Consider the following 26,556-nt stretch of genomic DNA (forward strand, 5'->3'; position numbering starts at 1 on the left):
CCACTTCCATTTTTGCCCTCCTCTGGTCTGTCTGCACCACAGTAGTGGTCTTTCTAAATCAGGTCACTGACTCCTCTGCTTCAGCCCTCCAGTGGATTCTCATTGGAGCCAGAATGAAATGCACTATGTCTTAGGCCTTATATGATCTGTCCCAGCCGCCTTTCCAACTTCATGTCCCCTCTACTCTTCTACACCCTCTTCTCCAGCCTTGGTGGCCTCCTTTTTGCCCCTCAGACCTAGTTCTAGTGTCAGGGACTTTGCACATGTTGTGTTGCTTGGGAGGCTCTTGATTTTTATGTGACTGCCATCTTTTCAACCTTCATCTTGTCTCTGAAATGTCACCTCCATGAGATGCCTTCTCTTTAGGGAAGGTAAAGCAGGTTCCCTTTATCATATCAGCCCATTTTATCTTTGTAACCGTTTTCAGTGCCTGAAGTCATCTTTGTTGACATATTTTTGCCTGTCTTCTCCTGAAAGCTCCTTTGGGGGCACATGCTTTCAGCTCTCAATTAGAGAGAAAAGAGAGCTTTTCTTACCAAATTTTGGCCATAAATATCCTAAGGAAGGATTTGACTGGTATGCCTAGGTCACAGCTTACGCCTGGGGTTAGGGGGCAGGCAGGGTCTGTGATGGGCAGCTCACAGCAGAAAGTTATGGCTGGTGCTGCAGAAGAACCGTCTCTCAAGAGAAAGGGGGGAAGTGGTAGTTTGGGACTGAACTATTTTAGACTTCTTAAATTATACGTATTACCATTGTATCAGATGTCTCTTCTTTCCAGGATTGGGGGCACATGGGAACCATGCAGTCTCTGCTGGCTTGTCACCACCTCCATTAGACTCCTCTGGTGGCCTCTCCTCTGGAGGCTCTGCATTCAGTGCAGTCCTGATGACCTCACTTTCTTCTGACTGGTTTTCTTTCAGATCACATCCACCAGCTCTCAGACGCTTAAAGGACATGTTCTCTGCAGGACCACCCTGAAGGACTCCTCAGCATATTGCTGACCTGAGCGGATGGATGGCCTTAGGGTTGACATGGGCTGTCTTTGCCGACAGGGAAGGAGATATGACTGGTCACTCATGAAAGCGATAACAAGGCTCTGGAGACAAACTGCAAGTGGTGAAGCAACTGTGTCAGATGGGAAATGTGTCTCTTTGCTGCTATGTGAACAGCTTTTACAGACATTAAATTTACAGAAAGTAAAGTGGTCCCTTTGTCTCTGTACTTTTACTTCATTTTTGCCTTGGTGTTTCCGGGCTTTCCCCTACAGTCTGTGTTAAGTGTTTCCCAACCCTAGTTTTGCTGTGTACACTGCTAACTTGTCTGATTTTCAGCTCTAGACCCTATGAGTTAAAGACTAAAGGAGGAAGGTGGAGAGAACCATTTGCTTGGGAAAACCTGTCCTACACTTTCTGATATTTTGGTTTATTGACTTTGACTTAGCTGCTTGTCTCCTTACTTTATTCTCACATTTTACCTGAGGATTTCCCTCATGGGCCTCTTTTTTTTTAGCCTGTCAGGTCATTCATTGCCCTTAGGTCTGACAGCACTTGGAGGGTTTTTTTTTCCTGATTTTATTTTACTTTATGTTTTGTTTTGTTTTTATGTTTTTATTGTAATTCCAGTTAACTGTTATTACAGTTGTTTATGACTAATACATTAGTTTAAGGTGTACAATATAGTGACTCAGTTAATCAGTACTTCCATACATCACCCTGTGCTCATCACAACAAGTGCACTCCCTAATCCCCATCACCTGTTCAGCCATCCCCCCCCCCACTCCTCCCTGCTGGTAACCAGAAGTTCTCTATAGTTCAGAGTCTGTTTCTTGATATGCCTCTCTCATTTTTACCCCTTTACTTATTTTGTTTCTTAAATTCCACATTGGAGTGAAATCATATGGTATTTGTCTTTCTCTGACGGACGTACTTCATTTAGCTTAGCATTATACTTTCTAGCTCCATCCATGTCGTTGCAGATGGCAAGAATTCTTTCTTTTTTAGGGCTGAGTAATACTCCATTGTATATACACACCACATCTTTATCCATTTCTCAGTTGACGGATACCTGAGCTACTTCCAGAACTTTGCTACTGAAAATAATGCTGCTATAAACATAGGGGTGCATGTATCCCTTTGAATTAGTGTTCTTGTAATCACACCTACTAGTGTGATTAACTTTTGAGGAAGCTTCACCTATTTTCCACAGTGGCCACCCCAGTTTGCATTCCTACCAACTGTGCACAAAGATTCCTTTTTCTCCACATCCTTGCTAACACCTGTTGTTTCTTGTGTTACTGATTTTAGCCATTCTGACAGGTGTGAGGTGATATTTTATTGTGGTTTTAATTTGTATTTCCCTGATCGTAAGTGATAAAGAACATCTCTTCATGTGTCTGTTGGACATCTGTATGCCTTCTTTGGAGAAATGTCTTTCATGTCTTCTGCCCATTTTTTTTTTTTTTTTTGAAGATTTTATTTTTTTATTTGACAGAGAGATCACAAGTAGGCAGAGAGGCAGGCAGAGAGAGGGGGAGAAGCAGGCTCCCTGCTGAGCAGAGAGCCCTTTGCGGGGCTTGATCCCAGGACCCTGAGATCATGACCTGAGCCGAAAGCAGAGGCTTAACCCACTAAGCCACCTAGGCGCCCCTTCTGCCCATTTTTTATTCTATTATTTGTTTTTGGGGTGTTGGGCTTTTTTGTTTTTTGTTTTTATTTTTAAAAAAGACTTTATTTCTTTATTTGACAGAGCATAAGCAGGAGGAGTGAAAGGCAAAGGAAGAGGGAGAAGCAGGCTCCCTCCTGAGCAGGGAGCCTGAAGTGGGCCTCAATCCCAGGACCCTGGGATCATGACCTGAGCCAAAAGCAGATGCTTAGCAGACTGAGCCACCCAGGTGTCCCATGAATGTTGAGTTTTATAAGTTCTTTACATATTTTGGATACTAACACTTTATCAGATGTGTCATTTCCAAATATCTTCTCCATAGGTTGCCTTTTAGTTTTGTTGATTGTTTCCTTCACTGTGTAGAAGCTTTTTATTTTGATGTAGTCCTAATAGTTTAGTTTTGCTTCTCTTTCCCTTGCCTCAGGAGACATGTTTAGAAAGAAGTTGCTACAGCTGATGTCAAGGAAGTTACTGCCTATGTTTTTTTCTAGGATTTTTATGGTTTCAGACCTCACATTTTAGGCCTTTAATCCAGTGTAAACTTATTTTTGTGTATGGTGTAAGAAAGTGGTCCAGTATCATTCTTTTGCATGTTGCTGTCCAGTTTTCCCAACACCATTTGTTGAAGAAACTGTCTTTTTCCCATTGGATATTCTTTCCTGCTTTGTTGAAAATTAATTGACCATATAATTGTGAGTTCATTTCTGGGTTTTCTATTTTGTTCTGTTGATCTGTGTGTCTGTTTTGTGCCAGTACCATGCTGTTTTGATTACTACAGCTTTGTAATAACTTAACCTCCAGAATTGTGATGCCTCTAGTTTTGTTTCTCTTTTTCAAGGTTGCTCGGGCTCTTTAGGGTCTTCTGTGGTTCCATACAAATTTTAGGATTGTTTGTTCTAGTTCTGTGAAAAATGTTGGTATTTTGATGGGGATTGCATTAAATGTGTAGATTGCTTTGGGTAGTGTGGACATTTTAACAATATTTGTTCTTCTAATCCATGAGCATGGAATGTCTTTCCATTTTTTTGTGTCACCTTCAGTTTCTTCAGTGTTTTATAGATTTTAGAGTATAGGTACCTCTGGCTATGTTTGTTCCTAGGTATCTTATTATTTTTGGTGTATTTGTCAATGGGATTAGTTCCTTAATTTCTCTTTCTGCTGCTTCATTATTGGTATGTAGAAATGCAACAGATTTCTGTACGTTGATTTTTGTGTCTTGTGACTTTACTGAATTTGTTTTTCAGTTCTACCAGTTTTTTGATGGAGTCCTTAGGGTTTTCTGTATAGAGTGCCATGTCTTCTGCAAATAGTGAAAGTTTATAGAGAAACAGTCAAACTGAAGCACAAAGCTGACCCTGCTTCAAGCAATTTTGTTTTTACAACTGTTCCTTTCACAAGCAAGCCTTAAAAAAAAAAAGACAACTTCCTTTTTCTTCAGCTCCCACACCCCATTTTTCTTAGCAGACTGCAGTCAATCCACATTCAATAAAAAGCATATAATGCCCATTTTTATATGCACGTTTTAAAACTTCCAAGTTCTGAAAATTGTTTACTGGTTATCTCTATTTAAGGAAAAAAAAAATAAAACATTTTGGATTTAAAAAAAATAGTGAAAGTTTACTTCTTATCAATTTAGATGCCTTTTATTTCTTTTTGTTGCCTGATTGCTGTGGCTAGGACTTCCAGTACTGTGTTGAATAAATGTGGTAAGAGTGGACATCCTGACCTGAGGGGAAAAGCTCTTAAGTTTTTCCCTATTGAGGATGATACTCGCTGAGGGTTTTTCATATGTGGCCTTTATTATGTTGAGGTATGTTCCCTCTAAACCTACTTTGGTGAGGTTTTTTTAACGTGAATGGGTGTTGTACTTTGTCATACGCTTCTTCTGCATCTGTTGAAATGATTGTATGATTCTTATCCTTTCTTTTATTGATGTGATGTATCATGTTGATTGATTTGTGAATATGGAACCATCCTGGCAACCTAGGGAGAAATCTCACTTGATCGTGGCAAATGATTTTTTTAATGTATTATTGAATTCAGTTTGCTAGTATTTTGTTGAGAATTTTCACATCTGTGTTCATTAAGAATATTGGTCTGCAGCTCTCTTTTTTAATGGTACCTTTATCTGTTTTTGGTATCAGGGTACTAATGCTGGCCTCATGGAATGAATTTGGAAGTTTTCCTTCCTTTTCTGTTTTTTTTGGAATAGTTTGAGAATAGGTATTAACTCTTCTTTATTTTTATTTATTAGAGAGAGAGAAAGTGAGCAAGTGAGAGAGAGAAGGAGCAGGGGGAGGGGCAGAGGGAGAGGGAGAAGCAGACTCCCTGGTGATGTGGGCCTCTATCCCGGCATTCCAGGATCATGATCTGAGCCGAAGGCGCTTAACTGGTTGAGTCACCTAGACACCCCTTAACTCTCTTTAAATGTCTGGTAGGATTCACCTGTGAAGCCATCTGGTCCTGTACTTTTGTTTGTTGGGAGTTTTTTGATTACTGATTCAGTTAGCACTTTGAGTTTTTGAAATGTCATTACCTACTAGTAGGCTCTGAGAAGTCATTCTTGGACCATTCACTACCAACATTATGTCATTCTGTAGGTATCATGAAAAAAAATCCAAAAGATGGTAACATAGAATATTTGGAATCAGAGTAACTTCAGTAATTATTTTATTCTTATGTGCCTTGGTTTTCTCATGTGACATAAGGATAATAAAATGCTTATCTCATATGAAGTTCAGTGAGATTATAACTTGTGAAGAGTGTAGCACTATGAAATAGTAAGTACTCAGCAGATGGGAGTGATCATGGAAGGATTTTGCTTCTAAAACAGACTGTGTATATTAGGGTATGCTGAAGCCTTTATTGTGTTTGATCATGATCTCCTTTAGACCTTTCCACTGACCTGCATGGCAGCCTTTGGGAACTCTTCCTCAGATGCTGGTTTGGCCTGGGAAGATTGGTTTCTGCTCTCAATGTCCATCTGCTGAGGAAAATATTTGTTATGGCTCTTCACCTCAGTTCTTTATTCAAAAGCTGTTTTTAAAATTTTAAAATTTGAAATTTGAAGTATGAAGAAGTAAAACATACATATGATAAATAATTAAAACAATACAATAGGTGTCTATAATTGGTCAGTATCCCTACTACCACTTTCTCCTAATTTAGTTCCTTTTTATGAAGGCCAGCACTTTCAGAAGGTGGAGGAGGGACAGTAAAGTATCTTCCAAACTGAGAAGGCCTACCTCTGAGCAGGGAGCCTGACGCGGGGCTCGATCCCAGGACCCTGAGATCATGACCTGAACCAAAGGCAGACATTTAACCGACTGAGCCACCCAGGCACCCCTAAGATTTTATTTTTAAATAATCTCTACACCCAGTGTGGGGCTTGAACTCATCACCCCAAGGTCAAGAGCTGCATGCTCCACTGACTGAGCCAGCCATGCACCTTTCCCTGGTAATATTTTTTGCTTTAAAATCTACATTGTCTAATATTACTGTAGCCACTTTGGGTGAATTCTCCCTTTTTCCCTTTTTATTGAAATGTAATTCAAATCCCAGTAATTTCACCATTTTAAAGTACGTGATTATTGGGAGTTGTTTGTCATCTGAAATACTGTCTCTCCTAGAGAATGTTCTATGTGTACTTGAGAAGAATATGTATTTTCTTGTTGGTGGTAGATTCTGTATGTTTGCTATGTCTAGTTGGTTTATAGTGTTTTTCAAACGTTCTACTTTCTTGTTTATCTTTTGTGTAATTCTTTCCATTGTTGAAAGTAGGATGTGCTGTCTGTTCGTTACTATTGAATTACCTATTTCTGCGTTCAGTTCTGTCAGAGTTTGCTATGTAATTTCTGGGCTTATTGCACATACATTTATAATTGTTATATCGATAAATTGCCTTTTTATTATTATATAATGTCCTTTGTCTCTTGTAACAGTTTTTGTTTTAAATTTATTTTGTGGGGGCACCTGGGTTCCTCAGTCAGTTAAGCGGCTACCTTTAGCTCAGGTCATGATATTGGGATCCTGAGATCCAGCCCTGTGTTGGGTTCTGCACTCAGCAAGGGGTCTGCTTCTCCTCTCCCTCTGCCCATCCCCCCCTGCCATTCTCTCTCACAAATGAATAAATAAAATCTTTTTTAAAAAATAAAGTTTATTTTAGGGGCACCTGGGTGGCTCAGTGGGTTAAGCCTCTGCCTTCGGCTCAGGTCATGATCCCAGGGTCCTGGGATCGAGCCCCACATCGGGCTCTCTGCTCAGCCGGGAGCCTGCTTCCTCCTCTCTCTCTGCCTGCCTCTCTGCCTACTTGTGATCTGTCTGTCAAATAAATAAATAAAATCTTTAAAAAAAAAAAAGTTTATTTTGTGTAATACTAGTATAGTTTCCTTAATTGTCTTTTGGTTACCATTTGAATGAATTATCTTTTTCCATTCATTCACTTTCAGCTTATTTATGTCTTTGGTGTTTTTTGTTTTTTTTTTGTAAAGATTTTATTTATTTATTTGACAAGAGAGATCATGAGAGAGGCAGGCAGAGAGAAGGGGAAGCAGGCTCCCTGCTGAGTAGAGAGCCCGATGTGGGGCTTGATCCCAGGAGCCTGAGATCATGACCTGAGCCGAAGGCAGAGGCCCAACCCACTGAGCCACCCAGGCGCCCCATGTCTTTGGTTCTAAAAGTGAATTTCTCCTCTTGATTGTGCCCATTTCTCAGATTTTCCTTGTTTTTGATGAGCTTGACAGTTTTTTATTTTTTCAAGATTTTATGTGTCAGAGAGAGCACAAGCAGGGGGAGCAAGTGGAAGGAGAAGCAGGCTACCCTCTGACCAAGGAGCCCCACACAGGGCTCGATCCCAGGAGCCTGGGATCATGACCTGAGCAGAAGGCAGCAGAAGGCAGACACTTAACCAACTGAGCCACCCAGGCATCCCGACCTTGACAGTTTTGAGAACTGGTCAGATACTTTGTAGAGTGCCCCTCAGTTGGATTTTGTTACTTGTCTTTCTCATGATCAGACTGCAGTTATATGTTTAGGGGAGGAAGACTACAGAAATAAAGTACCATTCTCATCACATCATAAGGGTACATATGTAATATGATTTATCACTATTCATATTACCCTTGATCACCTGGCTTGAGGTAGTGTTTGTCAGTTTTCTTGATTGTAAAGTTGCTTTCGCCCCCTTTCCATACTGTGTTCCTGGGAGAAGGGTCACTGTGCCGCTGAGACTTAGCCATTGGGAAGTTATGCTCCATGTCCATGAAGGTGAAGTAGCTGTGTAAATCAGGCTTTTTCTGCACAGGGGCTGTGTCTGTTCTCCCCTCATTTATCTGCTGAATAATTTGTTTATATCAGTATAGACTGCTGGCTGTTTATTTTATACTTGGGTTATAATCCAGTACCACTCTGTTTATTCTGTTGGTCCTGTTGTTTTCAGCGTTTGCAGCCCTTTCAGTTGGTTCTTTAACTTTGACATACTTCCATCACTGTGGTTTCCTTGTAGTTTCTTACTTTCAGCAATTAATAAGATGCTTCAGGGTCATCTTTTATATATTTTTCTCTAGTCCTAGAATTAGCCATTTCTCCAAGGGGTCCTGATTACTTTTGTAGAGAATGATATTAGAAACCAACATCTGGGGGTGCCTGGGTGGCTCAGTGGGTTAAAGCCTCTGCTTTCGGCTCAGGTCATGATCCCAGGGTCCTGGGATCGAGCCCCGCATCGGGCTCCCTGCTCAGCAGGAGGGCTGCTTCTCTTCCTCTCTTTCTCTGCCTGCCTCTCTGCCTACTTGTGATCTCTGTCTGTCAAATAAATAAATAAAATCTTTAAAAAAAAAAAAAAAGAAACCAACATCTGGGTGGTTTGTTGTTCCTATGGGTTGGAAGCCTTTTGTTTTTTCTTTTTTAAGATTTTATTTATTTTAGAGAGAGTGAGCGAGTGAGCAGGGAGAGGAACAGAGGAAGAGGGTGAGGGCAGACTTTCTGCTGAGTGGGGAGCTACTGTGGGGCTCGATCCCCTAACCCTGAGATCATGACCTGAGCTGAAACCAAGAGTTGGACACTCAACCGACTGAATCACCCAAGTGCCCTGGAAGGTTTTTGCTTCAATTTTTTATTATTTATTGCCTTCTCAGCTCTCCTAGAGCTGAGCCTGCTGATTTTTAAAGTTCCAGTTATTAAGCTCCTCCTCTGATGCTAAGAACTCATGAAATTCGGCCCTTCTGCTTTTCAAAGCCAAATGTAACGGGGATTTGTCTTCCCAGTCTTCTGTGTGGGTTCCCTGTGCCTGGGATGCCTGGTGTGAGGGTCTGTTTTTCTCCCCTCGCAGCACCCAGTACCTGCAGCATTGCTCCCTCCCATGGACAGCTCTGTGGTTCCATTTAGCTCCCCACCATTTCTCTTTCCTTCTTGCCCTCCTCAGTGTGGCCTCTTCTCTACATTTACCTGTGGAGAGTCTTTTCTGCCAGTCTTCAGGTAATTTTCTGGGTTATTTACACTGATGGGTGTTATCTAGTTGTATCTGTGGGATGAGGTGAGGGCAGGGTCCTCCTACTCCACCATCTTCCCTGGAAGTCTCTTTTGTTTAGTCCCTGTTTAGAAGTCTCTGTTTGTTTAGAAGTCTCTGTTTCAAATGGAGGCGAGGCATTTAGTATATTTACAATTTTGTGCAACCACCACTTCTATCTAGTTCTGAAATATTTCTGTCATTCCAGAAGAAAACTCCATACCCATTAAGCAGTTAGGCTCCTTAGCTACTCCCTGCCTTCCTGGTAATAACCATTTTGCATTCTGTTTCTATGGATTTACCTATTTTAAATATTTCATATATACTGAGTCCTACAATATGTGATGTTTTATGCTTGGCTTTGTTCACTGAGCATAATCTTTTCAAGGTTGATCCGCATTGTAGCATGTATCAATACCTCATTCCTTTTTATGGCTGAAGAGTATTCCTTCGTGTGTGCATGCATCTGCGTGTGCGCATGTATGTGTGTACATACCACATGTGTTTATCCATCCATTTATAGATGAACATTTGGACATCTTAAATGTTGAGTTGTTCAGATGTTTTGGTTGTTGTGAACAGTGCTGCTACGAATAATCATGTACAGCATTTGTTTGAATGCCTGTTTTCAGTTCTTGTGGGCATATACCTAGGAGTGGAATTACTGGGTCATGTGTAAATTTTTTGTTTCAACTTTCTGAGAGACAGCCAATCTGTTTTCCACAGATACTGGACCATTTTTACCTTCCCACTAGCAATGCATGAGGGTTCCAATTTCTCCATATGCTCACAGTGATGGAAAGGTTTTTAAGTAGGAGCATGTGTTTTATTGAGAGCACTCCGGCTGCCAGGTAGAGACTAGATGGTATGTGGGAAGGGCAGAAGCAGGGGGACCAGTTGCCCTGGTAAGTGATGATGATGACTTGGACTGACATGGTGAGAGAGAAGCAAACAGATGGGCGAGGTGTTCTTGAGGCGGAATCAAAAGGACTTGGTCTGTTGGTGAAGGAGAGGAATCAAGAATGATTCTAGGTCTGGCTAGGGAACCTGAGTGAATTGTATTGCCATTCACTGAGCTGGGATTGACTATGGGAGGTATGGCCTGGGGAGAAATTAAGACCTAAGTTTGGACAAGAGGCTGAAGGTAATAGTGTGATTTGGCCTTTATTTTATAGGATGCTGCCCTTTGTTGTGAGGCAAGCCCAGTATCTGGCTCTTCTTCCGGTCTTTTTGTCCACAATCTGAATTCTTTTGGTTCCAGAACAGACATTGGGCACAAGGCATAGAGTCTTTGCCTGATGTAGAGATCATAGTTGTGTTTCTCAGTATCCCTCTTGCATACTTTTCTGGGGCTCTTTGTATATATTGGCCTCCTGACTGCTTGGCTTAGCTTTCCTCCTCTGGCCACTTGGCATGGCCTGTAATTCCTAAGCTGGAACCCAGATCATTTGATACCCTATTCATGGAATTGCCAGGCTCTCCTGTACTCTTTTCCAACCAGCTTTTAGCATTTGGACTCTGCTCCTCATTGTTTAGGAGGAGGTTGGATTCTATCCCCTGTGTGATTTTCATGTTGGGCTAAGGGGCAAAAAAGAAAGCACTTGGAGGGCACCTGGATGGCTCAGTGGGTTAAGCCTCTGCCTTCGGCTCAGGTCATGATCTCAGGGTCCTGGGATCGAGCCCCGCATTGGGCTCTCTGCTCAGCCGGGAGCCTGCTTCCCCCTGCTTCTCTCTCTGCCTGCCTGTCTGCCTTCTTGTGATCTCTGTCTGTCAAATAAATGAATAAAATCTTAAAAAAAAAAAAAAAAAAGAAAGCACTTGGAATTGGAGAGGAAAGGAAAGAGAGGAAAGGAAAGAGAGGAAAGGAAAGAGGGGTAGAAAAGTCTTTTTTTTTTTTTTCTTTTAAGATTTTATTTATTTGTTTGACAGAGCGCACAAATAGGCGGAGTGGCAGGCAGAGGGAGTAAGGGAGAAACAGGCTCCTTGCCGAGTGAGTCTGATGTGGGCTCAAACCCAGGACCCTGGGATCATGACATACGCTGAAGGTGGAAGCTTAACGGCTGAGCCACCCAGGTGCCCTGAAAAGTCTTAATCATTGTCAGGATTGTCCCGTAGTGCACAAGATAAATTAACCCTGGGTTTGTTGCCTCATCATTCATACTATTAATTTTTATGTCCCTAGTAAATAGTGCTTTTACTAGCCATAAACACAAGACGAAATTCCTGTTTCTATGAATTGAAGACAAAGGAGTCTTTTTTTTTTGCATGAAAACAGGTTAATTATTAAGTGATTACAGAATGCCAAAAATTGCTGGATTCTTGCTTTTGTTGCACTTGTTAATTCAAGATAATGTTGGTGAGATTCCAAAGAATAGTTGGCATGTTCAGAACACTATTCTACTTGGCTTTTTAATGATAAGGATGTCCTTGGCTCAATATTTCTTAGAGAAGTTTTAGAATGCTTTCATTCTGGAAAATTCTCTGGCATCAGGTATGCTGGGTTTAGTTTGCTGCCTGAAGATCGTTCTGTAAGGAGATGAAAGACAACTAATTATACTCAAATACATAAGCTGACTATAGACATGGACTGAGCTAGCCAGTGCACTCTATACCCCCGCCCACAGTGCTTGCTTCAAGGAAGGTACAAGTCACGTTAATGGGAGTCCCAGAGGTTGTTTCTGGGTGATTGTTGTTTGAACTATTCCAGAAAGATATGGAGAGTGAAGCTCTCGGTAGGTAGAGACCTCTATGTACAGCCAAAGTACACCCCACCTAGAAATAGTAGAGCCAAGAGATGGATTCTGGTATCATCATTTAGGCCCTGAATCAGGCCACTGCTGAAGCTAGTCTCATCCCTGGATGTTCATTGCCTGTAATTTTATTGTTGTTGCATAAGCCAGTTCTGGTTGGGCTATCATTTGTAGCTGGAACACAGTTGATGTTCATCTAATCCAAGGCTGACTCTGGGAGGCTAACTGATACGTCCAAGGCCACTCAGAGCCATGGAGTACAGGTGCAGGTAAGAGCAGGAGGCAGAAAACCAACACTGAGGTAAATGCTGATTTACTCTGCGCTATACTCTGGTAGTTGATTTGGCCACAGATCCAGGGAAATTTGGGGGTTAAGTAAAAACATGAATATACAACTTCTGAGATTTGAGCCAAAATGAAAGAAGTTATTTTCCCCGTTGGGTTACATACTTGATAAGCATGTTTATCAAGAATGGAACATCTAAGGGTGATGGAGATTCTAAACTTATTTGCTCTCTCAGATATCTTCTCTTGTTCCACCCTCATCATTTACTGTTTTCCTGGTGACAAATTTAAATAAAAATCCCATTCTTTTACCTGTTTCTTAGGAAGCAGGTTCTCTTTGAAATTTTCTCTGGTTTTAAGGTTAGATAGATGGGAAGAAGGAGGGAAATGAGAGGGTGGCAAAGAGTGAAGGCTCTAGCATATAGAAGGTAATAGTGTGGATGAGTCAGGGATATGTGGTAGGAGTCTTTCCAAAGAAGGGACTGAGGCATAGTCAGAAAAGTATGAGAGTCCTCATAGGGATGGATAGATTATTTGCCTGCATATAACCAAGAGTGTCTCAGTTTTAGGACCTGTGACTAAAGGGACAGTAGGCAATGAATCCACCTAGGAAAGAGTGGGGAGTTTGGTTGGAGCTGGTAAGGCAGCCTGGAACAGACTGAGGCTGAGGCCCACTGGCCCCATTCATATTCCTGTGACGGTTGAAGTACAGAGTAGGCCTTAGTGCAAAAGGGAAATATTTATATTTCTCTCTTACCGATTTAAGTACTTCAACCTTGGCTTTGGTTAGAGGATTTGAGGTTATTCCTGGTGGCACATTCCATATACTTGTCATTTCTAAAATAAAGAAGGAGAATTTTATGATATGAGTTGAAAAAAACGATGATCTTGTTGGGTTGTTTTAGCCACAATCAACGAGCAGGATCTCTGGTCAGTGTACAGCTCTAGGAGAACTTGTTCCCATGCCCATTCAACGGACAGGTTCTCGACATAGACTCTCTTAGTCTTGTGTGTGTGTATGGGTAAGTTTGCAAGGATCAGAAATGACCCTAGAAATAACTGGAAACCTGGTGTTCTATGTAGAGAGAATCGGTATTAAGAGACATGTAGGCATGTCTGCCTTCACTAGCTTAAGAAGACTTAAAGACCCTACTATTTTGGTGTTATTTGCAATATTTTGAACCCCTCTAGAGTTCATCACAAGTATGTACAGGTGGTATTCTGTACCATCATCTCTGGATGGTTGTAAAGTTCATGATCTCAGTCTCAAGTGTCTCAAACTCCAGCATCTCTGTGACTAGGTGATCCAGGTCCATGTTTCCTCTAAGTGGTATGATGATGTTGGTCCTGAAGACCCCCTAGTGGGCAAGATTTCATTAGGACCTGTAGAAGAGGCATTTAGATTTAATTTTCATGTTTTGGCATCTCAAGATTCTAAAGTCCCTATCTGAAAACAAGAAGTGATTTTCAGTCTGGATGGTGATTGAAAGATACTGTTCTCAGTGCCATAGAACATTCTGTAGTGTGGTTTCACAGGCTTGTCCCTTATGACTCTTCGAAGTGTTTACATTACTAATTCCACATACCCTTAACGGCAGACAAAAATTTCTTCAGAACCACGGGCATTACATCTTGCACCTCATCCTCCTGGAAGAGATGGGAAGAGCATTTTTTCAGTGTATCTTGGGTACCTCTGACATGTGGGTTCAGTAGAAGTCTGTTACTGAACAAGACTAGGTGGAGAGGTCGAACTCGGTCAATCCCTTGGGCCTCTTCTGCCTTAGGGGTTTTGCAAAGCCTTTCAGTAGGTTTTGATGCCTTAGGTGGCTCTTTGAATAAATGTTTATTGGGTTCCTATTATGTTCCAGACAGTGCTGTAGTCACAGCGGTGCAGCATATTCTCAAGACAGATGGTGAATTCAGTATTGGGAAGGCCTGGTTGTTGCTGAGTCTGCCTCCCCTTCTGGGATCTCCCAAGATTTGCTTCTCTCTGCTGACATTCTACTTAACTTTCCCCTCTTCAAAAGGTCTATGATGCCGTGATGCCTACTTTTGATGCATCCTGTTTCCTCTGCCTGGTACCCACTTTAGGTACCAAAGTAGTAAACCGCTCTTCCTTCAAGGCTAAGTTCAGACATCATCTTTTCAGGGAACTCACCGTCTGCCTCCTAGTTGGTGGTCTCTACTCTGTCAACTTTATGCTAAATTGACAACTTTCTGCATAAATGTTGTGTCTTCTGTCAGGTGGATAGTTATACAAGGTTAGAGACCATGCCTTCCACAGTCCTTCCCTTGCGCAGAGCCTGGCATGTCTACACAGCTGCCCAGCAGTAAAGATGAGATGAAGGATCACTGGGCTTGTGACACTCCCAGAGTCTATCTCTCAACTGACTCCTCTTTATCTCAGGGCTGACATAGAAGAACAGCACCTGTAGTCATCCATAGCCATAAGTTTGTTCACTTCTGGGTGCCCAGTGTATATGCCTCTACAGTGTATGGCTACTAGACTCTTCAAGATTTACCTGATTCATTAATGATTTTAATTTGTCTCTGTCTTACCACTTAAACTTGAGAGTCACTCTTAGAGTCAGGCATCTCATCATTGTTGTATCCTAGGGCTGGGCACATAGTGGTGCTCACTAAACATTTGTTGAATAATGGCATGAACATGTGTAAGACCAAGTATCTTAAAGAGGGGTGTGGTTGGTGAACCTCTTGTGAATTTCCTGGAGCCCACTCGCTGGGCCCTACCCTCACTTTCCCCATTTCCCCACTTCCCAGGCTCTCATCTGGTGATCCATGTGCTCATGCTGTAGAACATGGATTGAGAACCATTGATGAGAAGGGTGAGGCCGTGGTAGGCTGGGTATATTTTTGAGCAACCTCCATGAGCCCATGCAAGATTAGAATCTAGATTACCTTTTCATCCTCCCAATGGACTCTAGAACTTCCTTGTATATCAGAATTACCCAGGACACTAAAAAAGTGTGGATTTAGGACTTCCTTGGGTCACCGACTGAATGTGGGACTCCAATAATGGGCTTTGGGAACTAGTTTTAAGAACGCTCCAGAGAGGGCTTAGGTTTGGAACCTATAGTGCTATTCCACATTGCGTGTGTGATCTAGTCTGTGTGACCTTTTCCTTCCAGAGTCCCTGTGTCACTGAGCATCTGGCCCTAAAGTAATTTCTCACATATAGATATTTTGAAAATTGAATCCACTTACAGCCTCAGGGGGTGTCACCGAGTGTTCAGAGCTGTCAGGAAACAGTACAAGGAAAAATTATCTTCACATAAAAAATATTAACCAGTTCTAGAGTTTAGGTATTTAGTCACTTCTCAAAGCCACTTATAAAATGTCAGATACAGAGGAGAAACGAATTTTAAGGTGAGTAAAGCTCCATTTTGATTTTCCTATAATTATGCATGGGATTTCAGTTGTGTTCTTGATAATTTGTTTCTATACTGACAAATGACAGGATTTTGTAGTTACAGACAGTACCTCTTAACCTTGATGTCTGTTATCAGTTTGTCTTTCAAAATCTTGCAGTCATGGGAGAGGATCAAGGTCTGCATTCATATAAAACAAACATGAGTTAAAAATAATATCTTGACCTGGCCAATCCGCAAATGTATCCCATTGTGATATGACCAGCAAGATCATAGGGAAGGACCTGAGCGGAGACTACCTGGTCTCAGGAGACAACCTATTTATCTCTTCTGCCCTGGTGGCTGAGCCCACCAGCCTCCCTTGTCTTAGGGACACCCAGGCACTTGGGCCTGCAGGGATTTGATATTAGCTCCCCTTACTATCCAGACCATTCTTCTTTCCATGTAACCTTCATTCCTGTTAGTTCCTCCTCTCAGCTCAATCCCGATTTGTTACTCAGTACTTACCGTTTTCCCAGTAGCAAAACTCTCACCATCCTTTTCCACAGTGACCCAGTAGGTGGCTTGGATTTGGTTTCCTGACTGGAAGGAGTAGACTATTTTGGTGATGCTTGCAGCCAGGTTATTCATCTGTTGTAAAGAAGTCATCATTTAAAACATGGAGGGGAAGAACGACTGCAGAATGTTGCCTAGTGAGATACTCATGCATCACTCAGTTCATTTATTCAATATTTATGGGCCCTCTAGTACGAGTCGCTCACCTAGTGGGTCTGATTCCAGATATTTTCCTATAGGTCATTTCCTTTCTCAGAAGGACAGGAGGGCATTTAACATGTAAAATTTTGCTTTTCTGTTACCCCTCAGGCAACTTAAAAAACCATTTCTTTCTGTGTTCTTGTGACAGACCACTCTGTACTTAATCATGTTGGGACACTGGTAAGGAAACAACGTACATTGCTGAAACTGAGCCCGGCCCCTAGAAAGTACTCAGTGATTATCATATCCTTGTTATTACTGCCTCTCTTCTCACTTTCGGAGCCAGAAGCAAATGACTACCTCCCATGTGGATAAACCCACTCCCTAGTTCATACTGTGGCTGTGGGTCAATGATTTCTCTCGCTTTGGTTCTCTGAATAATGGGGATAAGAACCCCGACCTCCTAGTACTATTGTGAGAATGCAAGGACATTCATTATGTAAAGAAGGCACCTGGCTTTGTCCTTGGCATAAAGCAGGCACTCAGGAAACCTTTGTTCTCCATGTCCCTGCTCTCTGCTCTCTGTCAGTGTTAACAAAGATCCATTTACATGATCATTAAGGGAAAATCTGCATCCCACAGCATTTCCTCATATTTAGCTCTGGAGGAATGTTCTAGAACCCACTTCCTTTTTACCTTCTCTCAGGGTTTGACAGACTAGGCTTGCACAAAGAGGAGAATGGTGCCAGGGACCATGTAGATGGTGCTTACCTTGACAGAACTCTGCTTGGCACTTTGAGTGACAATTACTTTGAGAAACTTAGAAGACAGAGTTAAGGAAATGTTGGCATTTTTAGGATCTGGTGGCAGGGGACCTCCAAGCACAGGGACTGTACCACTGCTAAAGAGGGCTTTAGCCTAGAGAAAGAAAGGCAGAAAAATCCGTGTCATCATGTGTGACTAACAATTCTGGCTGAGATTTCGAGGAGTGACGTGGCCCCCTGTGTGCACTGCAGTGGATGAGAATGATGACAGCAGTAGACCTACCCAGCCTCCGTGTTAGGGGCCTGTGGGAACTTGTGGGGTTTGTGGAGACTGGAGAGGAGGAACCTCTTATAAAGGAGGAAGCACTGCTCTGATATAGTCCAACTTGGGCCCACCAGGCTTTTGATTGTCTAAGAGAAGCCACAGAACCTCACTTTTCAGGTGAATTCCCCTATTTAAGGGTTCTTTAAGTAGCATGTATTTCGTGAGTTCATGGATGTCTCTGTTGTAAGCATAAAGAACACTTACACAGTAGAAGATAGAAAGACCTCGTGTGGAAATCCTGGAGCTTTTAACTTCGTACTTGAACAAGCCAGTAGCTGCAGGTGAGAGGAAAGAGAGTATATAGAGAGACCCCTGCCACCCCTGGGCTCTTGGTGGCCCCGCCCTCCAGGTGGGGGATCAGTGTGGACACCTCTTGCTTTCTTGCTCCCAGGCAGAAAGCTGGTACCCTACTGGCTTTTCCACATTTCTGGGAGGAGGCTTCAGGGAGGAAGACAACACAAGGGCTTGGCCCTATTCTTATTGTGCCAAAACCTCAAGTGAGAGGAAAAGGCTTGTTGCCTAGGCCCCAGTTTCATCTACTCTGGGACTTGGGAAATGTTACCAGTTTCCTGCTTTTACTGTCTTGGCAGCCACTGTCCCACTATGTCCTCTCATTCCTGTCTCCCAGATATATTTGGGGACATTGGAGGGAATTTTTGCTTCTCAGCTTCCCTGGAGTGAGGACTGGGAGTGCTCCTTGCTCACATGTGCACTTTGCAAACCACTTGGGTGATAGGGTTAACAAAGAGACTTCTAAGGGTCTCTTTGCCCTGCTCTATCCTAGAGAATGAGTCACAGTGATTCAGAGAAGCCTGTAGGTTGCCACATTTTCTACCATGAGGGTGCTGAGGTTTGAATGCTTGGAGGTACGTGGTATTGTAGCTCACAGCCCCATACTCTCTGCTCTGTCATCTGGTGGGATCCCAGAGGAGCCCTCCATTGACCCATGAGCCTCAGGGAGGTCTGGAATTTGTACTCACAGTTCTTGCATTCGTTGAAATCACTGAACTCAATGTCACACGATTCTGATTCTTGAAACTGTGAAATTACCACCAGTTAGCCTTGCCAAGGAAGTGCAGTAGGCCTGTCCTCCTCCTCAGCCCAGCTCCTCTCTCCCTTCTCCCCATCCTCCTTCCCTTCTTCCAGTCCTATTTCTTGGACTTCTCTTTGACAGAACTCATCCTCTCCCTCTCCCAGCCAGAGGCATTATCCTGTCCTGCTCCTGGGTCTTTGGGGCCAGAAGGGCTGACTGATTATCTCCTTCTTGAGTCTCTCCCAGCATCAGGCTACATCCAAGGAAAGGGCTCCTCCCTTCTTTCTCCCAGTGACCTGGCCCTCTGAGGTGGTGCTCTCCTCTTTCTTAGGACTTACATTTTCTTCCATAGCGACTGTCAACAATTGAGAAATGATGTTGTCCAAAGGCAGAGGCACAGGGATGGTCCCTGACAAAGTACCTGTGAGCCTGGGAAAGATGTGGAGAACCATGTGATTCTTGCATTTCTAGTTTGCCCAGACATTGGGGAAAAAACCCACCTACCGATGAAACAGCTGCATGATGTCCTGCTTCCTAATTTGTACAAGCACCTGAGTCCTTTTGTCTATAGTTTCAGTCATTAAGAAAGATGCAGCGATACCTGGGAAGACTGCCAATGCCTGATATCTGACCCAGCAATCCCATGCAGAGGGATTTATCCTTCAGATACCCATTGATAGTGAACAGACTTGTCTGGGACCTTACTAGTTGGAGTTGGATACAAAAGTTAATAACTGAAAAATACAACGCTTCTTTAATAAAGGACTGTTAAATCGCGTGCCTCTTCATAATGGAATGCTAGGCCGTAAAAAATGAAGAAGCTATATATGGATGCAACAGATTCCAAGCTCTTTTTTTTTAAGTGAAACAATCCAGAGTCCAGAAAGGTGTATAAAATATCTGCCCCTTTTAGTGTGTGTACACATACACGCAGCTGTACATATATAATATTGCTGAAAGCCAGCAGAAGAGACTAGATTCATTGGTTCTTTCCAAGAAGGATAATTAGCCAGTTGGCATCAATGGGTGGGAGGAAGACTTTTCACATGGCTTTTCGTATCTTTTGAATTTTGATCTAAGTAAATGTATTGCTTATGCAAAAAGAACAAAATACAAAGAGTATGCCTAGTACAGTACAGGCAGAGTGAGAGAAGATGGTTTTCAAACAGCGGGCTGTTCCCAAACAGAGACCCCTCTCTGAGCCTCCATTTACAGATCATTCAAACCATTGGATTGGCCAAATTCATCTCTAAGGGTGGCATTAGTGGGGACATTCTGGCACACACTGATCTAGAAAATGAGAAAAATGGTCTTACGTACGTTTCCACTATCTGAAGAGACACTTTGTTGACCTTGATGTCCTTGTCCTGGACTTGGAGGTTGACACACTGGGTGTTGTTTGTGGAAAGGCCAATTTTCAGGGTTACCTCCCCATGTACTTGATATCCCAGTATGCTGACTACAGGTCCTGCTAGGCTGTGGAGAGCAAGATGCAGGTGAAACCAGACCTGGCTCCAGGATGTCCCTCAGGCCAACCAATAGGCATTTGGGGAGTCAGCCTCCTGTGTTTGTCTAGATTAATTGAGAGAGGGAAAGTTTGGTGCTTTCCAGTGAGGATGCCTCAAGGTTGGCCTTCCTCTTCTACACAGGATTCAGAGCTTGGCTCATGGGAGGTTGTTGGAACACAACCCGGATCCTCGCCAACGTGACTGGGTTCCTGTCAAATCCTGTGAGAAAACTCCAGGAGATGGAGGGCAAGTCTTCCTGGGTCAATGCCGGGAATAAACATGGGAGGATCTCTGGAGTGTTTTCACATCCTCCTTTAAGATAAATCTGGTAAGTGTGGAGAATCCTTAACTTGCTCCTGTCATTTAAAGCTAAGAGATAATCATTGTTTTTCACTTGTCTCACTTGATTGCCTGCATGTAAATCAGGAACATAAATCTATATCCTGTTTGTAATCGGATCTTGTGGAAGGTATAAAAGAAGTGATCGTAAGAAATAAAGACATCTACTGATCATCAGTCGGTAGTCCCCCCATCACATGGGCCCGATCACCAGGATCCCCACCTCCCGAAGGTGACAGGGGGCATTCAGTAGACACTGATAAAGTCACTCTCCTCACCAGCCTTCAAGAAGTCTTTTGTTGGTTGGCCCCAGGCCTGCTTGTAACAAGATGCCCATTACCGGCTACACTACTGTGCCCAGCATCCCCAGCTGTCTGTTGCGTAGGTGACAGCATAAGAAAAACCCACCATTTACCAGAGCCAGGTCTCATTAACGCCGGATGTTCTGGAGAAAACAAATGGTTCTTCCTGTTACTGCTAACTGTACTAGTTACAAATGTGGGTTCTGGAGACACAATGCCTAGGTTCAAACTCTGTCAGCTGCGTGACTTTGAGCAAGGTTTGTAACTGATTTTGGTAGTCTAAACTGGTTCCCTAGTCCAGAAACAGGACTGCTTTTCTGATGACGTCGTCAGAAGGGTTCAGGGAGTTCAGAGTGCCTCAGCTGAGTGCCTGGCTGGAGCTTACTCAGTTTTTAGTGCTGTGTGTGTTAGTCCAAGAAGCCTTCTCCCCAGTGTGGATTGCCTTTCCCTCTCATGTCTTCTTGTGTGCGTTGGGCTTGCGCTGTTAACCTGTTTCTCCCCACATGCTGATGCTCGCTGAGGCCAGGGACCGCCTTTAGTGCTCCTTCTGTGCCCAGCACGACATCTGGTAGGGAGCTGTGTATTAAGTACCCACTAGGTGGATGAGTCCTCTCTGTCCCCCATTACTGCCTCAGACTGTGGTGTTTGTGGAGTGCGCTGATTTCTCCTTGGAGATTCCGGATTATTTGGAGTCGTAATACCAGGGTACATGTCATTCTCTGAGGTTTCTCTCTTCATTGCCCATGTATAAAATTGTGCAGATTTCACATGGAAATCTGGATTTCTGGCTGTGCTTACACTATTCGAGGATGGGGCTCCAGGGGATCATTCTCCTGCTTTGGTCCTTTGGGGCAGAGGAGAGAGACAGCTGTGCCTGGTGTCCAGTTTATCCCATCCTCAAGCATCCTACCTTGTTCTGTGTTGTCTCTGCCTGACCCTTAGGCCCTGGATCTTAAGTCACTAGTCTATGCTGTGCCAGTTGACTGATCTGAAAACATACTCACCCTTTTCCACCTATGATGGCAGTAGTTGTGGCTTGGACAAGGATCCCACCACCTGTCATGGTTGATGTCATGTTTTCCACAGTCACGGCTTGAACATTTAATCTGCAAAGTGACAATATCATGGGTCAGTCCTGGCTCCAGAAATCAGCCTGGGCAGCAGGAGAAATACCCTCAAAGCAGCCAGTTAACAACTTACCAACCCATCCATCTCTGGGACTCCCTAGCCCTCTTTCCCACGCTGCTCTTTAAGCTCAAGAAATCATGAGCATATTTCCCAATGAAAGGGCACCCTTTCAGCATAGAACTAGAATATTGCTTCATGAAAATGTGGTTGTCCCTTTCCATAAGGTTGCTGGAGGTTGAACTTCAGTAGCCCCAAACAGCAGCTTTCTTCTTGTGCCAGACCTTAGGATTAAGGAATCACTTACCCTATCAAGAGATCTTCTATGTTAATATTTCCCAGCAGGCCTGTGACTGCATCTCCAATGCCTGCTGGCAGTGCGTTGTTCAGCATGTCCTGGGTGGATTCTGTGAGCTTGCCGGCTTGTTCACCCACATCATTCAGGGGCAGGGGGAGATTTGCAACACCAAGGGTGTCGACGAGTCCTTTTGCAGGATTCTTCTCTGCACCAGTGGGTAGTAGGCTGCCCAGATCCCCTGGGATATTGAGGGCGCCAGTGACTTTTGAGAGTGATGGCAGTGGGAGCTGTGAGGTCAGGCCACCACTTCCTTTGCCCAGGATGCCACCAAGAGCATCACCTCCAGGTAAGTTGAGGGCTGAAGTGACGTCTAATATAGACAGTAGGTCCGAGTTAGACACCGTGGATAGCACTTTTCCAATTGTACCAGACAGAAGTACCTTCTCACACATCAGCTTCTTCTGGATCTTTGGGGGCAGGATGGTGTTCATATCTGAAACGGGTCAAGAGACATGATCCTGCTGTTGGCTGTGCAACTGATTCAGCCAGAGGAAACTTCCCAGCTGGAAAACCAGCACCTCTGAATTGTGAGGCCCATAGGTCCTGTATGTCATGCCTTCTGGATATATCCATCCCTGCCCCTGCCCCCCACAGGACAGCCTGCCGTTGCAGAGATAACCTGTCTTCTGTCAAGAGTTAACATTTATTAGCACCTACCTGAGGCTAACCTGGTGTTGAGTATGTTACTCTAAAGCAGGCTGGGCATGGCATGGAAGGACTTAGTTTAGCTTTCGAGCCCAGTAGCCCTGAGTTTATAAGGTCTAGACTCTGTTCCTAGAAGTCCAAATGGCCCAAGGCAGGGTCTTCTCTTTCCTGAGCACCAGTCTCTTCACCTGTCCAGGAATGCATGATAGAGCCTGCAGCATGGGTCGTTGGGGACAGACTAAGGAGTTAAGCTGATTTTAAGTGCAGAGTAGGGTTGAGGTGGCTAGCGCAGAGGTGGTGGTGCCGATAGATCTGGACTCTTCTGTCTCCATCTGTGTGATTCTGTGCAAGTCTCTTCTCCAGGCCTCATTTCCCCCTCGTGGGTCATTGGGAGGTCTTCCCACCTTTGACAAGCTGCCCATACTAAGAGGACGCCTGCATCAGTGCTGATCCTTCTGCAGCATTGTTATCATTAGGGTGGAGGAGGTGCTCACCATTTCTTTGTGTCCACGCTGGAGGTAAGCAGGGCAGGGGGACGTGGACTCCCAGAAGATGGTGGGGAAGGAGAGAGGGTCAAGAGCCAGCTTGGAGAGCTGGGAAGTCATGGGAGTCCCACCCTATCATACTGTTCTCAGTATCCTGAGGAAGAAACTCAGAAGGGGAGCTGTTGCATCTGGGTGGTGGTCAACCTTACCTACCTCAGCAAAGGAGTTAGTTGGACCGAAGGACAACAGAGTAGCAGGAAGAAGTTCACAGGTACCAGCCCTGTTGAGCTGATGAGACTTGGCTTTTGGGAGCCTTGCTGCTGCCTCCCATGCGGGGGGCTCCACACTCCGCAGAGCCCTTGCCTGTGGAGGGTGATGTGGATGTGCAGAGAATTTCCCACGAATACCATAAGACCCGCACAAGGGTGTTCAGGTCAGCGTTGTTTGGAGTAGTGGAGAATTACACAAAATGGAAATTGAATAGATGCACGTTATCGAAGATTCATGTAGTAGAATAGCATGGTGAAAGTGAATGGAAAGTCTTTCTCATTAAACATGGATGAATGACCTCAGAAACAAGATTGAGACACTGCAAGCAGGTTACCTTTTGGGAAACTTTATAACATGTAGTGCAGTTTTTAATATTGAGAAGAAATAGCCACATACCACAACATACAGAGAAATGGCAAGGGAAAAATAATGAGGCCAGAGGTCTCCTCCAGGGGTGCGAGGAGAAGGGGAGGGAGGGAGGGAGGCCACCCTGAAGCCCTGCAGGAGCCCTGGGGCCTTCAGCCCTATGGCTGGGTTTTATTCCTTAATCTCAGTTGTGTCTACAAGAGTATTTATTGTATATATCGCTTATGGTTTTTGATGTCTGACAGTGAAATTAACAGCCAGCACCACCAATCACTGTTTGTTGGGTACACAACTATTATTTTTTAATTTTAATTTTTTAAGATTTATTTATTTGATATATATTATATACAATAATATTATATATAATAAGATATATATTATTTGAGAGAGAGAGGGCATGAGGAGGGGGAGGAGCAGATGGAGAGGGAGGAGAATCTGAAGCAGATTCTGTACTGAGAAGGAGCTGACACGGGGCTTGATCTCACAACCCTGAGATCATGACCTGAGCTGAAATTAGGAGTTGGACTCTTAACCGACTGAACCACCCAGGTGCCCCCACAACTGTTATTTTTACTACTGTTGAAACTTTTCTATATATTTCAAGGATTTTGTCATAAGGCAGGATGAGGGTAGGCAGAGAGCAGGAAATGTTCCTGAAGAGGCAAAGCAGTGGATATGTGAGCTTTGGGGCTGGGCAATGATCATTAGGCAGGCACTGATTCCCCTATGTTACCCTGTCCTGTCATCCTGGAAGGCTGGTTGCAGAGGCCAGAGCTGCAAAAGGCCATCATGGGTTGCCTTGTGGGCTCTCCTCCTGGCCTTCATTTGCTGATGAGTCCTACTCCTTTCTTGGTCTCCAAAAAGAGTCACTTCTTTGCCAAGCCTTGGAATTCCTGAGCTCCTCTGCTCTCTGACCCTAGGAGATTGCTGGAGGACAGAATGCTACGTCTTTGAGGGGGAGGCTGAGACTTAGCAAGGGTGTGAGAAAGGAGCTTGGAGAGAGCAAATCTGGTCAGCGGGTTTGGTAGTGGACCTGGATTTCCCTTTTCCTGCCTCCTTGTCAACCAGGTTGATGTTCTAAGCACCTGTGGGTGTTGGGGATGAGCTGTAGAGCGCAGCCCTGAGCAGCTGTGGGAGCTCCAGGCAGTGTCCAGGTGATAAAGGTCCCATAAAAGGCAGGTAACTAGACATTTGGCTGGATCCAAGAGTTCCCTTCTCCAGGGGTGCTTCGACCAGTCCTTCCCCATGTGTGGACTACAGACAAGCACTTCAAAATCAACTTGGAGCTTATTAGAAAACCAGGTTTTCAGGCCCACTGCAGTACCGTTATATCACAGTGTCTGGAAGTGGAGCCCAGGCAGCTGTTTTGTTAACAAGCTCCCAAGGAGATACTGATGCATTCTCCTTATTGAAGGTATAATTAGCTTTTGGCCTTAGAAATGAGAAGTTTGTGTGAGGGGGTGGAAAAGATATGCAGGTGAAACAATTTTTACTTACATTCTTCGAGGTTGCTTTGGGACAGTAAGTACTTGGCCACGGGTAGACACCTGCCTCCTGGGCTCCTAGCTTGACGTCTTCTAAATGGAGAGGCTCTCTGGGGACTACTGAGCAGTTTCCCAGTTAGATCGAAAGGGGGTTTTCTGAAAGTCTCTGTGGCTACTTGATTGACAGGAAGATTTCCCAGCAGTAAAGATGAAGTCTGCAGGTCAAGTGCTCCTGCCTGGATGGTCAACGTGATGACCAGGGCCCAGAGGGTCAGCATCTTGGCAACTGATACCTGCAAAAGAGAGCTTTGTCAGACACCACATTCCAGGGGACCATAGGTGTGCCAGTTCTTTTGTATTGGATACACACATGCAAGGGTCCCAGCTCTTGCTGAAAGGTTTCACTCACATTATTGATATTCTGTCTGTATATTGTATACATTGGAAAATGTTCCATCACATGGCAGTCAAAGTCTTGTTTTTTTCTACTTTTTCAACTTGGCATAAAGATGTATACAGCTGGTGGCAACCTTTGAGCACAGGCCAAACCTTGCCAACAGCCTTACCTCTAGGGTCCACATCCTCCTGCCAGTGTTCCTTTCTCAAATATTCTTGGAGCCTTCTGATGTATCAACTGGGGAATTCAAGAATTTTGAATGGTCCACCCACAAAAGGTGTCACTCCAGTGGTGGTCAAAGTCTCTCCCAGCTTCTGGTCAACTAGTATATAGCACTGCCCTTGTTGGTATGAGCTTTCTATGTGTCAGCCCCTTTGCGGAGTAAATGGACATCAGTTGGTCTAAACTGTCTACACAACCCTGAGAAGGAGGGTATATCCTCATTTTACCAATAGTGAACCTTGTGGTACAGAGCAGGCAATGTTCTCACCTGAGCCCACCGGCCAGCCTCCAGCTGGTAGTTTTGCTCAATCAGGACTAAATCACCCAATCAATCAGTTCCAGGCTTGGCACCGTCTACGCCTTTGGTCGTTGGGCTGTCCTAGCATTTCATCTCAGGGTGCAGAGGCCAGAGCTACCTTTATGTCAGCATGACCATGTCAGGCCTTCTCTCTTCTTTTTAAAGCCTGTTCCCGTGTTCTCGGAGAGCACAGGCATGGTCTGACGGTGGCATTGGACCGTCCTCACTGTTGTGTTGGCTGGCACAAAGGAGGCTCCTCTGGGTGTGGATTGATGACGGAGTTAGCCCATTTATCCACTTTCTGTCACTTCTTCTATTGCAGGGAACTGGATGGGCCTGTTAACCACAGAGC

The 26,556-nt window shown here is 44.0% G+C and overlaps 2 protein-coding genes across 4 annotated transcripts in view; one reads left to right on the forward strand and one right to left on the reverse strand.

Moving 5' to 3' along the window:
* The window catches only part of CDK5RAP1 (CDK5RAP1 mitochondrial tRNA methylthiotransferase), a 34,522-nt gene extending 33,314 nt beyond the window's left edge, over positions 1-1,208 (forward strand). For 2 of the 3 annotated variants that reach the window (XM_080814537.1, XM_080814538.1), the window contains exon 14: positions 921-1,208. In XM_080814537.1, coding sequence (XP_080670663.1) covers positions 921-1,001 — 81 coding nt within the window. In that variant the 3' untranslated portion in view covers positions 1,002-1,208. The remainder of the gene's footprint in view (positions 1-920) is intronic. The other variant, XM_080814539.1, reaches the window with a different exon arrangement.
* Positions 1,209-11,426: 10,218 nt separating this feature from the next.
* On the reverse strand, positions 11,427-25,565 carry LOC308349046 (vomeromodulin-like; the record flags this gene model as incomplete). The annotated part of the gene is made up of 13 exons (XM_080813591.1): positions 11,427-11,689; positions 12,956-13,035; positions 13,785-13,845; positions 15,424-15,454; positions 15,700-15,767; positions 16,095-16,217; positions 17,055-17,201; positions 17,577-17,647; positions 18,353-18,410; positions 19,722-19,881; positions 21,559-21,660; positions 21,987-22,444; positions 25,464-25,565. The coding sequence occupies 13 exons, from the start codon at positions 25,563-25,565 to the stop codon at positions 11,666-11,668; spliced, it is 1,485 nt and encodes a 494-aa protein (XP_080669717.1). The 3' UTR covers positions 11,427-11,665.
* Between the last annotated feature and the right edge of the window lie 991 nt (positions 25,566-26,556).

The sequence above is a fragment of the Martes martes genome (genome assembly GCF_963455335.1).
Source record: "Martes martes genome assembly, chromosome: 9".
NCBI classification, from domain to species: domain Eukaryota; kingdom Metazoa; phylum Chordata; class Mammalia; order Carnivora; family Mustelidae; genus Martes; species Martes martes.